Here is a 15,646-nt window from a genome sequence, read left to right on the forward strand (position 1 = left end):
TTACTTTGAAGTTAACTTTGAGGTAAGGGAGGCTAACTTTGACGTCACCACTCCAGTCTCAGGAATGGAGTAGTTCCTTACTTTGAAGTTGAATGTCGAAGTAAAGTGTGTGTAGGCGTTCTGCGCTCCCTACTTCAAAGTAAGGGGTCCGTCAAGGAGGCTGCCCCCTCCCGGAGTACAGAGACATTCTGGCCAGCCCAGGCAGGGCTCTATGGTCCCTGCTGGCCGTCTTAAAGGAAGCAGCTCCCCAGCAACCCCAGGCAGGAACTTGACACTGTGCCACAAGTAGGGGCAGCACGAGCTCTCCCTTGGACTGCCCCTGCTTGAAGCACTAGCCAGTCTCCGCACCCCCTGGCCACCATGACAGCACACCAGGACCTGGGCCCCGGACGCGGAGTCTGAGGGCTCATGGCGCCTGGGCAAGGACCATGCCAGGAGGGGACCCTCATGGTCTGAGGCCAAGCTAAAGGACCTTCTCACTCTGGGGGGAGGAGGAGGAGGTCCTTCATCAAACTGGCGCCCGGCAGCACAATGCTGAGGCCTTCAACCAGCTGGCCAGTGGGCTCGCTCCCAAAGCCACCGCAACTGCACTGGCAGCAGCATCAGGATAAAAGTGAAAACTGAGGCAGGCCTATGTCAAAGCCCGTGATACTGCCAGCCAGTTGGGGATACAGGCCATGCACTGCCCCCATATAGGGAGCTGCATGATGTTGGCCATGGTGCCGGGGGGGGGAGCATTTTGATGCCCCCGAGTGGGAGCTCCCATGGGGGGACATTTGTGCCCTCCTGCATCTGGCGTCACATCCACTAATTCCAGAACACACAGGCATCGTGGGCACTGCCTGGCCACCCCACGCACACATCCAGGAAACAGCCCCTCGGGTCCAGCAGGGCCTGGAGTAACACCAACTGGTACCCCTTCCTGTTAATGTAGGTGCCCCTGCTGTGGTCTGGAGCCCAGATTGCCATGTGCTTCCCATCCAGGGCTCCGAAACAATTGGGGAAGCCCAGGTCCACAAACTCAGTGAGGGCAGTGTCCAGGTTCCCCAGGGTCACAACGCATCACAGGATCACTGTGTTGATAGCTCAGATGACCTGTGGAGGGGGAGTAGGAAGACACATCCATGCATGCCTGGCCTTGTCGATGCTGAATTGGTGTCCAACAGACCAGTGGCTGTCGGGGTGGCCAGTCTCCACAGTGTGATGGCCACTCCCTTCCACAGCAGGAGTGGTGGCCACATCTGGGTGTCCCAGTGCTGGACACGTGGAGTGAGCCAGTGGCAGAGGTCCTCAAATGTCTGGCAGGTCATCCGAAGTTCCTCAGACACTGCTCATTGTCCCAGTCCTCCAGCACCAGCCAGTCCTACCAGTTGGTGCAGGTGTTGAAGGCCCACTGGTGCTGGGTTGGGGGGGGTCTGGGGGAGGGGCAGCAGTGCCGTGGCCAGGGCCTGCAGGCTGGGTCCCATGTGGGCAACCCTGTTGAGCCGCTGGAACAGCAGGGTGACCAGCATGGCCAGCAGCTGGCCAGGGTGGAGTGGATATCATCCTTGGGGAGAGTGGGCATGGTGTGCAGCTCTTCTTCCCAGCAGGTGCTCTCCTGCTGTCCGCAGCGTGGCAGCCTTGGGTACATGCAGGGCGTGGGTGTTGGGAGGGGCTGTTTAAGGGGTCTGCTGGCTGTGAGCCTGGAAGGACTTGTCGGCCATGCAACCCCATGCCTGCATCGTTTTCTGGCCCCTTATTTCAAAGTAGGGGTAATTGTGTGTAGATGTTTTACTTCAAAGTAGGGGGGAGCCCACTTTGAAGTAAGGAAGGGTGCTTTTTTGTGTGTCAACACTCTGCTTTGAATTTGCTTACTTTGAAGTTATACTTGAAGCTATAATTTATAAGTGAGTCGAAGCTTACTTGAAGTTATAAACAACTTTGACGTTATTCTGTAGTGTAGACGCAGCCTAAGTGACTTTCATACACAAGTCTTATTAACGTTCAATAACTCTGAATTTTGAAAATCCTACTCTAAGGAGACTAAGTTTAAGGTCTGTGTTTTGAAACTCATTGCCAATATTTTTATTTTAGTTTTGTTTTCTAACTAAAAAGTTGTTTGTTGATAACAATAAAAGAATATTCCAAATATGGCCATACTTCATACTGTCCCATCTTGTACGGTTTAGTTGAATACTAACAACAATGATTTTTGTTTCTTATTTAAAATATCAAAAGAAAGCATATCCCTGTATACATTACATTAAATTTGTTTCCTTGTCTTATTTGTTTATAGAATCTTTTAGAAGATCCTCAACCATTGGTCCGATCTACAGGGATACTTGGGGTTAGTAAAATAACATCCAAATACTGGGAGATGATTCCAGCAACCATCCTTGCTGAACTTTTGAAAAAACTGATTGGCGATCTGGCTGTTGACGTAACCTCAGCTGATGTTCGCTGTTCTGTTTTTAAGGTAAGTTTTAATATGCAGACTTTAAAAACTTGTATTCATAACAAATTGTTAGGTTTTTCTTGAAGAGTATATGAAGGGTTTAATAGGGACCAACTTCAGTCTGCTTTTTGTAAAACCTTCTGATTCTTCCAGTTGACCTTTGCATATTTTTCTTCAAAATGTGATTCCTGGTATTTGTTTTGCAGGCCAGAAAACCTAGCTTATAAGAGTGAATGAGCACACCCTTTGGTACCAGCCATTCAGAGCTGAGAGTCAGTAGTTATGCAATCCCTGACCATCTCAATTCCTCTTTGGCTAGATGAAGGTGGAAAGACCTCCTTTCCATGGTCTGGTTTAATATTTTGACCAGACTTACTTCTTTGAATAACATTCGATAACTAAGTATTTATACTTAATCATACAACTGTGTGGGAAATGTTTCCAGCTTGGTTCTAAAGAATAATGTCAGACCCAGAGAGAGTAAGAGACGCTCATCTGTGGGGGAAAAAATGCGGTGTTTTAGTGTTGTGTTCTGTACCCCGTTGTCAGTCTCCCGTGGCAGGGTGCCTATGTTCCTTTCTGTATTTTGAGCAAGGCTGTTCCCCAAATGATAGTTTGGTATACCAGTATTGGTCAAATGCATATAACAAGTGTCAGAAATACTGACTACCTGGGCATAAACATGTATTCCTCATGTACCAGAAACGAATAAAAACACTGCCTCAGATCAGAAGATCTTACAACCTAAAACTACTTCATCTGAAATGAAAGGCATCAATATAAAATTGAATTGCTCTTTAATACCTTCTTTGAAAAGATAAAGAAAAAAATATGTAAATGAAACATCTGTCACTGCATGTAGCCTTAACTTTAGTAACTGAAATAATTTTAGTAGTTTTTATACGTCTGCTGCCTTGTTTTTTTATTCAGTGTGATATTTCTGTTGCAGTGTCTGCCTATAATTTTGGACAACAAACTAAGCCATCCATTACTGGAACAGCTCCTGCCAACAGTAAAATACAGTCTCCATGACAATTCTGAAAAAGTGCGAGTGGCTTTTGTTGATATGCTGCTGAAAATTAAAGCGCTCAGGGCTGCCAAGGTAGGATAAATAGGACTTGCTAGGTAGCACACAGGAGATGTAAACAGAAAAAGGCAATTTATTCTCAAAGGTTTATCATTACCTCAGTCAATCCATTGGTTAAGTATTGCTGCAATAATGTGCAGAGATTTACAAGAAATTGGTTTATTGGTTGTGTATGTCCCTTTAAAGATTTGAGATATAAAATCTTGGGTAATGATATTTAAGAATTTCTGCAATATATTTGAAAATTATGGTAATGTTTTGGCTGTCTACATTCTTGTTAAGTACTATGAGACTAAATACAATGTCCTGTGATCTTTCTGCCTTTCTATGATTGTCAATAGAAATGTATCAAGAGAAAATACTGCCACACCAGGGAGTTACTGCAAGAGAACTTTTCTTGCATCAAGTGAGAATCAGACTTTCCATATGACAAGTTAATCTTTTCGTCTCTGAATCCTTATTTTTCATTGGTATCTCTGATTTCAGCTGGTGGACTATCATAGCAGATAATTTTCAAGTCGTCATGAATGGTTTCTAATCTCAACTGCAGTCAGACAGTTTTCCCAGTTTTTCGTATAGACCTATTTGCAAACAAGGCCAGTAGGAAATTCAGAGTTTGCTCCCCACCAGGCCACAGTCCTGGTTCCATCACACATGGTTTCCTGCTAGCACAGACAAACTCACTCTGCTATGATTTCCCCCAGTCTCAAGCAGGACCCACCCCAACTTATATTAATAGCCCCAGCACAGTATCAGTTTGGGGTCCAGTTTTAATCAATATCTTCCGTGATTTAGATAATGGCATAGAAAATACACTTATAAAATTTTCAGGTGATACCAAAATGGGGTATTACATATGCTTTGGAGGATATGATTATAATTCAAAATGATTTGGACAAACTGGAGAAATGGTCTGAGCTAAACAGGAAGACATTTTATAAGGAGAAATGCAGAGTAGTCCACTTAGGAAGGAACAATCAGTTGCACACATACAAAATGAGAAGTGAACAGCCCAGGTAGGAGTAATGCAAAAGGAGATCTAGGGGTTGTGATGGACCACAAGGTAAATATGAGTCAAGAGAGTGACATTTGCAAAAAAAAAAAAAAAAAAAAAAGTAAACATAATTAAATTGCAGCAAAGGAAGTTTAGTTTGGACATAGGGAAAAACTTAACTGTCAGGATGGTTGAACACTGGAATAATTTGTGTAGGGAAGTTATGGAATCTCCATCACTTGAGATTTTTAAAAGCAGCTTAGACACCTGTCAGGGATGGTCTAGACAGTGCTTGGTCCTGCCATGAGTACAGCAGACTGAAGTTGATGACCTCTCAAGGTTCTTTCCAGTACTGTGATTCTATGGCCTTGGCATACTGTTTATCAACTTTACTGGATCTGTCATTTGCAGCTCCAATTTCACTTCTGTTGCACCCCACCCATAGTTGCAGCCCTGCTTTTAACAGCATTCGGGCTCTTCGACTAAATCCAGGGGTGGGGTACAGGAGGGATGTTGCTTGCAGGAAGTTCACCATGTCTTGTTGGACACAGGTAGTACCCAGAGCTTCTTATGTTTCAAAATGGAGGCTTTTTTCTATCTGGTCTTGTCAGTTTGGTGTTTCATCGATGCAGTCTTCTCTCTAGCATATTCTTAGCTATCTGTTGCACCTAAACCAGCAGGGGTTAATGATTCTTCCATTAAGTCCTCCCAGCAGGTGCAGTATATAGATATACACATATGCATTCATGTTTGTTATGATCTGGCAATTGTATATATCAGATATGTGGAGGGACTGGAAAAGTTATACCCTCAAATAAGGGAACCTACTCCCACCAGCACTTGAACTTTAGATTTTTTCAAGCTCATAGGATCACTGTTTGAGCCTCTGACAATGTACTACTTACAACACCTACCTCTAAGTGGAGCTTTCGTGCATGGGATAACTGCATGCTCTGACTTCCAATCCATCTTATAGGATAAGGTGTATTTTTTTAATGGATAAATTTTACTTGTGCTGTCATCTAAAATTTCTCTCAGAAGTGGCATCTGATTTTCATATTAACCAATTTCTTTCTTTCTTATATTTAACTGAAACCACTTGCCAATAAAGAGGGGCAACTGCATTCATTTAATCAAAACAAAAAAACAGTCATATAGCCCTTTAAAGACTAACAAAATAATTTATTAGGTGATGAGCTTTCATGGGACAGACCCACTTCTTCAGATCATAGCCCTACCAGAACAGACTCGATACGTAAAGCACAGCGGTCACGGCTATCTCTGTCACTGCATTCATTTAAGTATCAGAGTGTTGGCATCCTACATAGTCAGGACTAACGTGTGTTGCTTGCAAGCCTAGCTATTAGCAGCAGATGGATCTGGCAGTCTGGTGCTGTGGATTTTAATATTTCATTTTAAGGAATGTATTTTAGTTTTGTTCAGAATCAATATTTTGTGTAGAAAGTACTGTTAAAAACATTCTCTTTCCCTTCTTCTGCTGTTCTCTCTCACTCTTTAAAAAAATGAAAAAGTTCTGGAAAATTTGTCCCATGGAGCATCTTCTGACTCGCCTTGAAGTTGATTCACGTCCCGTGTCACGACGCTTAGTAAATCTCCTATTCAACTCTTTCTTGCCTGTTAATCAACCTGAGGAGGTATGGTGTGAACGCTGTGTTACACTAATCCAGATGAATCCAGCAGCAGCCAGAAAGTTCTATCGGTATGCTTATGAGTACACTGCTCCCACCAACATAGGTAAAGTACACTACAGAAGTCCTGGAAATGTCAATTTCGTATTACTTGTCTAGCATTAAGTTGTTACAAATTGTTTTAACAGTAATAGGTCACTTGTATCTTTGCTTCTAACATAAAATTACTAGAGAACTCTTAAAGGTTTGGACTCTAGTAAACGCACATTCTAGCACCAGTTATAAAACTCTAGTGCAATTAACAATTTCTTTGTACTAATGGTGATGAAGATCTGAAACATTATATGTTACCACCTATCAACTTGTCTGCTCAGTATCATTTTGTGTGTGGGTAAAGAGGTAGCAGTAACTTATATATCAAAGTCTATGTCTACACTAGAGGGTTTTGTTGACAAAACCCAGGGACTGTCCAGATTCCTAAGGCATTCTGTCAACGATAAATTGACAGAACACAGCACTTTTGTCGATAGTCTTATCCTGCTGCCCGTGAGGCATAACGTCTCTGACAACACAACTGTCCACAGTTAGCGGGTTTGGACATTCCTGGGGGCCCTCTGTTGACAGATGGGGCTTCCGGGACACCAGGTAGCCCTGTCTGCTGTGCTTCCAGTTGGCTATTTTGTAGAGAGAGCAGCCGGGCAGTCCAGCCGCTTTCTGTAGACAGAGTGGATCAAAAGAGCAATCAACTTTGCAGTGTAGACGCGATCTGTTGACAGAAGTTTTGTTGGAGTACATCTTCCAACAGAAACTTCTGTTGACAAATCGCTGTAATCTGGACACAAGCATAGGCTTACAGGAGATGTATGCATAGTTTGATACGGTAAGTGCCTTAGCCATGAGGTGGGCAAATTACGGGAGACACTTTGCCTCCATGTCACAGAGAGCCATCATGTTTGGAGAATAGTCCATTCAAGTTATAGCTATTCAAAATTAATTCGTTAGCTTCCTGTGATCTTTCCTCTGAAGAGAAATAACACACAAGGAGTGTGTGGTTTTTTTTGTGGGGGGGGAGGCACATGGTTTCAGTGATTGGCTCATAAAGGGTAATGATTATTTAAACCACCAGTGTTTCATATTTCAATTTTAAATTTGCTTTAAATGAAATTAGTATCATATATAGTAGCTATGTCTGCTACTTCTCTCCCAAATAATTTTTATAGTTACTTGAAATATCTTTGCTGATAAAGGGTTTTTAAATAGAATGTTGTCTAAATTATCTATTTTTAAAATTTAGCTAAATTGATGCTCACTGTTCGGCGCTGCTTGAATGCGTGCATCCAGAGAGAAATAAAAGAAACTCAAGATGGTGAAGAAAGTGAAAAGGAGAATATAAGTGTAAGAGAGTAAAATAAGGTTTTCACTTTATTCTGGGTACTAATTGTTTAAAATAGTACTTGTGGTGTGACAGACAGGAGAGTGAATATGGAAGAGGGGAGACCAGGGAGACAATAAAAAGTGGCTATCAGGCCACTTCTGTGATGTGAGAGATTGAGTAGCAGGAATAAGCTGTGAAGACTTCGAAGCATAGTTAAAATGGGTGCTTGTCTCTTGCTGATAGCTGTTCTAACTATACAGGAGTAGAACTGATTTTGCAATTTTGTTTAAATATGTATCAAAATGATTCTTTATACAGCTTAAGTCTGACTTTTGTCATTCACATTTCCCTTCAGTAAACATAACTCGTTTGTTAAAGGAAGAGTTCAGAAAAGGGTTTTCAGTTTTTGAAACACTATGGCTGCGTCTACACGTGCACGCTACTTCGAAGTAGCGGCAGTAACTTCGAAATAGCGCCCGTCACGTCTACACGTGTTGGGCGCTATTTCGAAGTTGAAATCGACGTTAGGCGGCGAGACGTCGAAGTCGCTAACCCCATGAGCGGATGGGAATAGTGCCCTACTTCGACGTTCAACATCGAAGTAGGGACGTGTAGACGATCCGCGTCCCGCAACATCGAAATAGCGGGGTCCTCCATGGCGGCCATCAGCTGGGGGGTTGAGAGATACTCTCTCTCCAGCCCTTGCAGGGCTCTGTGGTCACCGTGGGCAGCAGCCCTTAGCCCAGGGCTTCTGGCTGCTGCTGCTGCAGCTGGGGGTCCGTGCTGCATATACAGGGTCTGCAACTAGTTGTTGGCTCTGTGTATCTTGCACTGTTTAATGAAAGTGTGTCTGGGAGGGGCCCTTTAAGGGAGCGGCTTGCTGTTGAGTCCGCCCCGTGACCCTGTCTGCAGCTGTGCCTGGCTCCCTTATTTCGATGTGTGCTACTTTGCCGTGTAGACGTTCCCTCGTTGTGCCTATTTCGATGTTGGGCTGAGCAACGTCGAAGTTGAACATCGACGTTGCCAGCCCTGGAGGACGTGTAGACGTTATTCATCGAAATAGCCTATTTCGATGTCGCAACATCGAAATAAGCTATTTCGAAGTTGGGTGCACGTGTAGACGTAGCCTATGTGAACCTTTATTTGTATTTACACAGTGGTAGCTATTTTCAGCCCCAAATGTTTGCATTTCAGATCTTGAATAATGTGTTGTCAATAAATGATGTGGCTTCCATGGCAAGTTTACTGGAGATTACTGTAATTCTCTGGAGAAGTATTCACAAAGCACTGGATCACAATAAAGAAGCCAAAGATTACACAGTCAGAAAGTTTGCCTCCGTACTTCCAGACTATTTTAAAATATTTAAGGTAAATTTCAATATCCTAGCTTAAAACTGTAACAAATTTAAAATACAGGTGAATGACTGTCTAGAAAGCTGTGGGGTTTTTATTTTAAATTATTTTTAACTCTTTTGCTTTTATGACATATGTGCTTATGTCCCTTGTCTGTCTTTGTGCAGTTGTGTTTTCATTTGGTATTTGGATGATGCCATGAACTACAAGTGGCAGGAATGAGTTCCTCAGAATTTCCCAAACAAGAGAGAGTGCCCTATAACTTTGTCTGGCAGATTAGCCCTTATTTTAAGTATTGAACAGAAACAAATATTTAACTATTTGTTTTCCTTTGATCATCGTCCTAGATCATTCTTGCTGGCAGTGTGTGTGCTCTTGATCCCTTGGCACCAATGTGGGAAATCCTTGAAAGACAGTGGCACATGATGCTTCACTGTAGCCCAAAATGTTCAGTGTGAAGTCACATGAGGAGTCTCTCTCCTTCCTCCCTCTTATTCATTATAATCACTACCCCAGTTCTGGTTTCACTAGTTGAGCAGAAAACTTAGAAACACCAGACTCTCTCCACTTTCTTGCACTTGTTTTTGCTATGTTAATTCTGCCTTCTGATGAGCATTTTCTTGATGCACTTGTTCATTGTTGTCAAGTATCGGAGGGGTAGCTGTGTTAGTCTGGATCTGTAACAGCAGCAAAGGGTCCTGTGGCACCTTATAGACGAATGGACAAGTTTTGAGCATGAGCTTTCGTGAACACAGACTCACTTCATCAGATGCTGGTCTTGGAAATCCTGATGAAGTGAGTCTGTGCTCACGAAAGCTCATGCTCAAAACTTGTCTGTTAGTCTATAAGGTGCCACAGGACCCTTTGTTGCTTGTTCATTGTTGGGTTTTAGCTTGTTTGGCTCAGTTGGTTCCATTAAACTTCATAGTGTTTAGTCGATCTGTTCACCTAGTCCCATGGTGTTCATCACAATAGATGCCAACCTCTGTTACTAATAGTATGTATGCTTCCAGGGATGCCTTTGGAAGCATCATCCAAAGAAGAGTCCTAGTTTCTTTGGGTTTTTTTCTGAGCGCACTCAAGGACTGCAAAAGCCATCTGAAAGCTGTCTTAGTGGAAGAATCATCCTTTTTTCTTCAAATAGTGTCCATAAGGGTTCTCCCTTCTGGAAATATTTTTGCTCCCTGCAACTTCGATCAGAGATTTTAAGTAGCAGTGTCTGTTTGACCTTCACTAGCGCTCTTCTCATCTTGTGCCTTGCATCAGTGCTATATGGTTTCATGCAGATGAACTTGCTCTCTGTTTTCTTGTCAGCTGGGCTGGCCCAAGATAGAGCCTGGGCAGCATCTGAATTAAGAATACCTCCCTTATATTTTTTTTCTCTTGTTCAAGATAATTTATAGAGTTTGTTAGTTCTTATGGTCCTTTTTTAATTCTAAATAGAATGGTAAACAGTTACTTTTTTCTTGTTTCTTTCCTCTGAGAAAGTAAAATCTGGAAAGCATATGCTCAGCTACCCCGAGCATTGTCAGAACATTACTTTTTCTGACAAGAGGCTATCCCAGTCAGTGACAGATATTCCTGAGTCACATATCCCTCAGAAGTATAATTTCTCTCTGAAATTAATGTCATGGGACAGAAAACTCTGAACTAAAACTGAGTATGATGGAGAGTCACTTCAACCAGTTTCTGACCCCTGTCTAGGGGGCCCTACTGTCCAGTGGTCCCTGACATGGCTTTCTCCATCTGATTCCTTGGCACAGCACTCCCTCACAGCTTGAGAGAGGAAATTCCTGGATTCCTCCCAAAAGACCTCCCATAAGCAGGCTTCAAGTCCCTTAGGTAGAGAATCTACCTTAAAGAAACCATCCCCAACCACATCAACCACCTCAGTATCCATTGATATCTGGCACAGTACTCACAAGACGGAAGGCTCCTGAAATACCACTATTGCCGGCAAGCCTAGAGAGTCTAAGGCTACATCTACACTACTGCAGGGATAATCGTGCTGAGATTGATCAACCACTGGTTGATTTAGTGGTTCAATTGAAGACCTGACAAATTAACTGCAGATCGCTCTCAAGTTGATCCTGTTAATCTACCCCCAACAAAAAGAGTTGACTGGAGAGTTTCTCCCTTGATTCCCCCTCTGTGCAGACCCGGTGATAACAGGACTTAATGTAGGTTGACTCCAGCTATGTTGTTCTCGTACCTGGGGTTGCATATCTTAAATTACCTATCTGTGGTGTTGTAGATGTAGCCTAAGAATTCTGTCTCCAGAAGATTGGTACCATTAGGTGAACAGAGCGGTAGAAGGAAAACAAGCTCCTTTAAATCAATATTGACTGAGTCTTTTAAGGCCTCCGTACTTGTACATAGTTTACCCGGAAGACCAGACAGACATATAAGCCAGGTCTACACTAGACCTTAAAGTCAGTTGTAAATACACAATTGCAGCTGCAGCAATTGCATAGCTGGAATAGATTTATTTACAGTCAAGTTACCTGGCCATCCTCACTGAGAGAGTTTGATGAGAGAAACTCTCCAGTCGATCTCCCTTACTCCTTGTGAGATTGAGGAGTTCGGAGGTCAACTGTCAACCCTGATAGATTGATTTTTGAACGTCCCTGCTAGGCATGTGAAATCAAACCTTAGAAGATCGGCCCTGACCAGGTCAATGCTCCGTGTCGAGAAGACATACCCTTAATGTCATTCATCAGAGACCTCTAGTACTGTCACCAACTCCCCAAACAAGTGCTTCTGCTCCTTTTGTCTCAGCTGTACTACCAACCATCCTAGAACTACAAGAATTTCACAGAAACTCACTGGAAAAGCAAAGGAACAAATCTATGCACACACAACCCTAGAGCCCCAACCAGGTTTATTCTAGCTACTTCCCAAGGTCCATAAACCTGGAAATCCTGGACGCTCCATCTCATCCATTGGCACTCTCACTACAGGATTGTATGGATATGTGGACTCTCTACTCAGCCCCTACTCTACCAGCCTTCCCAGCCATCTTTGAGACACCACTGACTTCCTGAGGAAACTACAATACATTGGTGAGCTTCCTGAAAACACCATCCTGGCCACCATGGATGTGGAGGCCCTTTACACCAGTATCGCACTTGAAGATAGACTTCAAGCTGTTTGGAACAGTATACCCGATTGTTGCCAAAGCACAGCTGGTGGCAGAGCTTTGTGACTTTGTCCTCACCCATAACTATTTCAGGCCCGACAAGGAAAATAACAGAACATCACTGGCCATCACCTACAGCCCCAAGCTAAAACCTCTCCAGAGCATCATCAGTGATCTACAACTCATCCTGGACAATGATCCCTCATGCTCACAGACCTTGGGAGGCAGGTTAGTCCTCCCCTACAAACAGCCTGGCAACCTGAAAAATTCTCAGCAGCAACTATAAACCACACCACTGTAACTCTAACTCAGGAACCAATCCCTGCAACAAACCTCAATGCCATCTCTGCCCACATATCTACACCAGCACAGGTCATAACCACATCAACCACGCCATCAAGGGGTCATTCACCTGCACATCTACGAATGTAATATATGCTATCATGTGCCAGCAATGCCCCTTTGCCGTTTACATTGGCCAAACTGGACAGTCTCTATGTAAAAGAATAAATGGACACGACTCATATATCAGGAACAGTAATATACAGAAGACTGTAGGAGAACACTTCAGTCTCCCTGGATGCTCAGTAACAGATTTAAAAGTAGCCATCCTGCAACAAAAAATTTGCAAAACAGACTCCAAAATAAAACTGCAGATTCATTTGCAAATTTGACACTATCAATCAAGGTTTGCACAAAGACTGGGAATGGCTGGACAGCTACAAAAGCAGTTTCTCCTCTCCTGGTGTTCACATCTCCTCATCAGGTGCTTGCAGAGGGCCATATTCTCCCTGAATGAATTGACCTCATCAGCTCTGGCCTTCCTCTTGATTGGTACTCCATTCTTTTCATGAGCTTATATAGTTAAGACTCTGAAATCTCTACTACATGCATCTGATGAAACGGGTCTTTGCCCGCAAAAGCTTATGCTCTAAAAAATGTCAGTCTGTAGGGTTCTTTTTGCAGATGAAAACTAGCACAGTTACCTCACTGATACAGGATTTTAAAGTTTATTTTTGCAAAAGTCAAGTTCGTCAGCAACCCTGCAATTCAGAATAGCAGATTACCAAACTCTCATTTAAAAGTATACCCATATTAATGACTCTAAACTAGGGCTATTAAGCAGGTAAAAACAATTAATTGCCATTAATTGCTCTTCTCATCAGAATACCAATATTATAATAGAATACCATTTGTTTAGATATTTTGAATGTTTTCTTCATTTTCAAATACATTGATTTAAATTACAACACAATGCAAAGTACACAGTTCTCACTTATTTTTATTTTAAATATTTACATTGTAAAAACCATAAATAGTATTTTTTTTCAGTTCACATAACAGTTACTGTAATGCAATCTCTATATCATGAAAACTGAACTTACAAATATAGAATTATGTACAAAAATAACTGCATTCAAAAATAAAGCAATGTGAAGCTTTAGAACTTACATGTCCTCTCAGTCTTACTACTTGTTCACCAACATTTGCAAGAGGTAATGGTGCCTGCTTCTTTTTTAAAATGTCACTTGACAATGAAAACGGGCATCCACATGACACTGTTGGTGGTGTCTCAAGTTATTTACATGCCAAATGTGCTGGACAGTCATGTGTCCCCTTATGTTTCAACCACTGTTCCAGAGGAGATGTGTCCATATTCTATAATAATCCAAAGCAGTGTGTAACCAGCACATCTTCATTTTCATCATCTGTCTGAGAGGCCACCAACCAAAGGTAAATGTTCTTTTTTGGTGGTTCGGGTTCTGTAATTTCTACATCGGAGTGCTCTTTTAGGACTTTTGAAAGCATGCTCCACACCTTGTCTTTCTCAGATTTTGGAAGGCACTTCAGATTCTTAAACATTGGGTTGCGTACTATAAATACCTTCAGAAATCTCACAGTTACCTTTTTTGCATTTTGTCAAACGTGCAATCAGAAACTTAAAACTAACAGTGTGTTCTGGGTCATCATCTGAGACTGCTCTATCATGAAATATACTGGCAGAATGAGAGGAAAACAGAGCGGGAGACATACAATTTTTACCAAGTAGTTCAGTCACAATTTTTAATTAACACATTAATTTTCTGAATGAGCATCAGTGTGGAAGCGTATCCTCTGAAATGGTGGCTGAAGCAGGAAAGAGCGTACAAATATTTAGTAGATTTGGCATGTAAATATCCTGTAATACAGGTTACAACAGTGCCATGTGAATGTTTTCTCACTTTTTAAAATAACATTGTAAATATGTCTCATAGTGTAAACAAACTTGTTTGTCTAAGCAATTGGCTGAACAAGTAGGACGGAATGGACTTGTAGGCTCTAAAGTTTTACAATGTTTTGTCTTTAGTGCAATTATGTAACAAATCTATATTTTGTAAATTGCACCTTACTATAAAGATTGCAGTACAGTACTTACATAAGGTAAATAGAAAAATACTATTTTATCCTTTTTAGTGTAAATATTTATAGTAAAAATAATATAAAGTGAGCATAATATAAAGCTTTGTATTCTGTGTTGTAATAGAAATCAATATATTTGAAAATGTAGGAAAACCTCCAAAATCATTTAATATACTTGATTTGGTATTGCTTAATTGTGGTAATTAACTGCAATTAATCTGTATTTGTTTTAGTTAATAGCATGAGTTAACTGTGATTGATTGACAGCCTACTTCAAACTGAATTCCTTTATTGAACATCTTCCAACAAACTGGGTGGAGCATTTTCAGGTTATCATTGCCAAAGACCAACTCCTTGTAAGGATAGTCTTCTTTAGACACTGCTGATACAGCTACTCATTCTAACTCCATGGCAGTGGTCGTGAAGGAGGTCTTCCTGTCTTCAGGTATCTTAGCTTTCCAAAGGAAGTGCAATCTGCTGTTGAGAACCTTCCATATGAAGGACCAAAGTTGCATTCTGAAAAAATGAAGGAATCCCTCAGTATGTTAAAAACTTTAGAAGCACCTTATGCTCTCTGAGAATTTATATACTTTCACAAAAAAAATTAAGGAGATCCCAACATACTCAATCCATTCCCTCTTCACCCACCCACCAGCAGACAAGAAAAGCAATTTCAGAAAAGGACACAAGCTGCCCCCCAAGCATGTGCTTCACAGCCTCTACATCTAAACATCAGTTTTAAGGGGTTGTCCAAGGACTCAAGTTACCACCTCCATCCTTACCTGCTGCAGCAATCTGCACATATCCCTCTCTATGGCTTTTCATCAAGACTGGGAATGCATAACTATGGACTCATTAGTGTTGGAGATCATTTTTCCAGGATATTCTGTTGTTTATTCCTCCCTTCTCCTTTATTACATCCCCCTCTTCAGGGACCTTCTCACAAGCACCTTTTCTGACAGGAAACCTACTCTCTCTAAGTTGGGTATTATATAACCAGTTCCCACATAGTATAGAAGGAGGGGACTCTACTCTAAATTCTTTGTGGTACCAAGAAATGACAGTGGTGGAGACGTGTTCTAGAACTAAGATCGCTGAACAGATTTGTAAAGGTTCAGCAGTTCAAAATAACAATTCATACAATAATTCAATATCTGGACCAAGTAGACTGGTTCTCAGCCCTCAGACTACAGGGTGCTTGTTTGCATATTGCAA

The 15,646-nt window shown here is 41.9% G+C and overlaps 1 protein-coding gene across 1 annotated transcript in view; it reads left to right on the top strand.

Annotated features, from left to right (window-relative positions):
* NCAPG2 (non-SMC condensin II complex subunit G2) overlaps positions 1-15,646 on the top strand; it is a 106,978-nt gene that overhangs the window by 34,360 nt on the left and 56,972 nt on the right. Inside the window, exons 12-16 of the mRNA XM_074986294.1 lie at positions 2,276-2,455; positions 3,384-3,536; positions 6,048-6,270; positions 7,459-7,559; positions 8,734-8,907. Of these exons, the coding sequence (XP_074842395.1) occupies positions 2,276-2,455; positions 3,384-3,536; positions 6,048-6,270; positions 7,459-7,559; positions 8,734-8,907 (831 nt within the window). The remainder of the gene's footprint in view (positions 1-2,275; positions 2,456-3,383; positions 3,537-6,047; positions 6,271-7,458; positions 7,560-8,733; positions 8,908-15,646) is intronic.

The sequence above is a fragment of the Carettochelys insculpta genome, chromosome 2, assembly GCF_033958435.1.
Source record: "Carettochelys insculpta isolate YL-2023 chromosome 2, ASM3395843v1, whole genome shotgun sequence".
In the NCBI taxonomy this organism is placed as follows: domain Eukaryota; kingdom Metazoa; phylum Chordata; order Testudines; family Carettochelyidae; genus Carettochelys; species Carettochelys insculpta.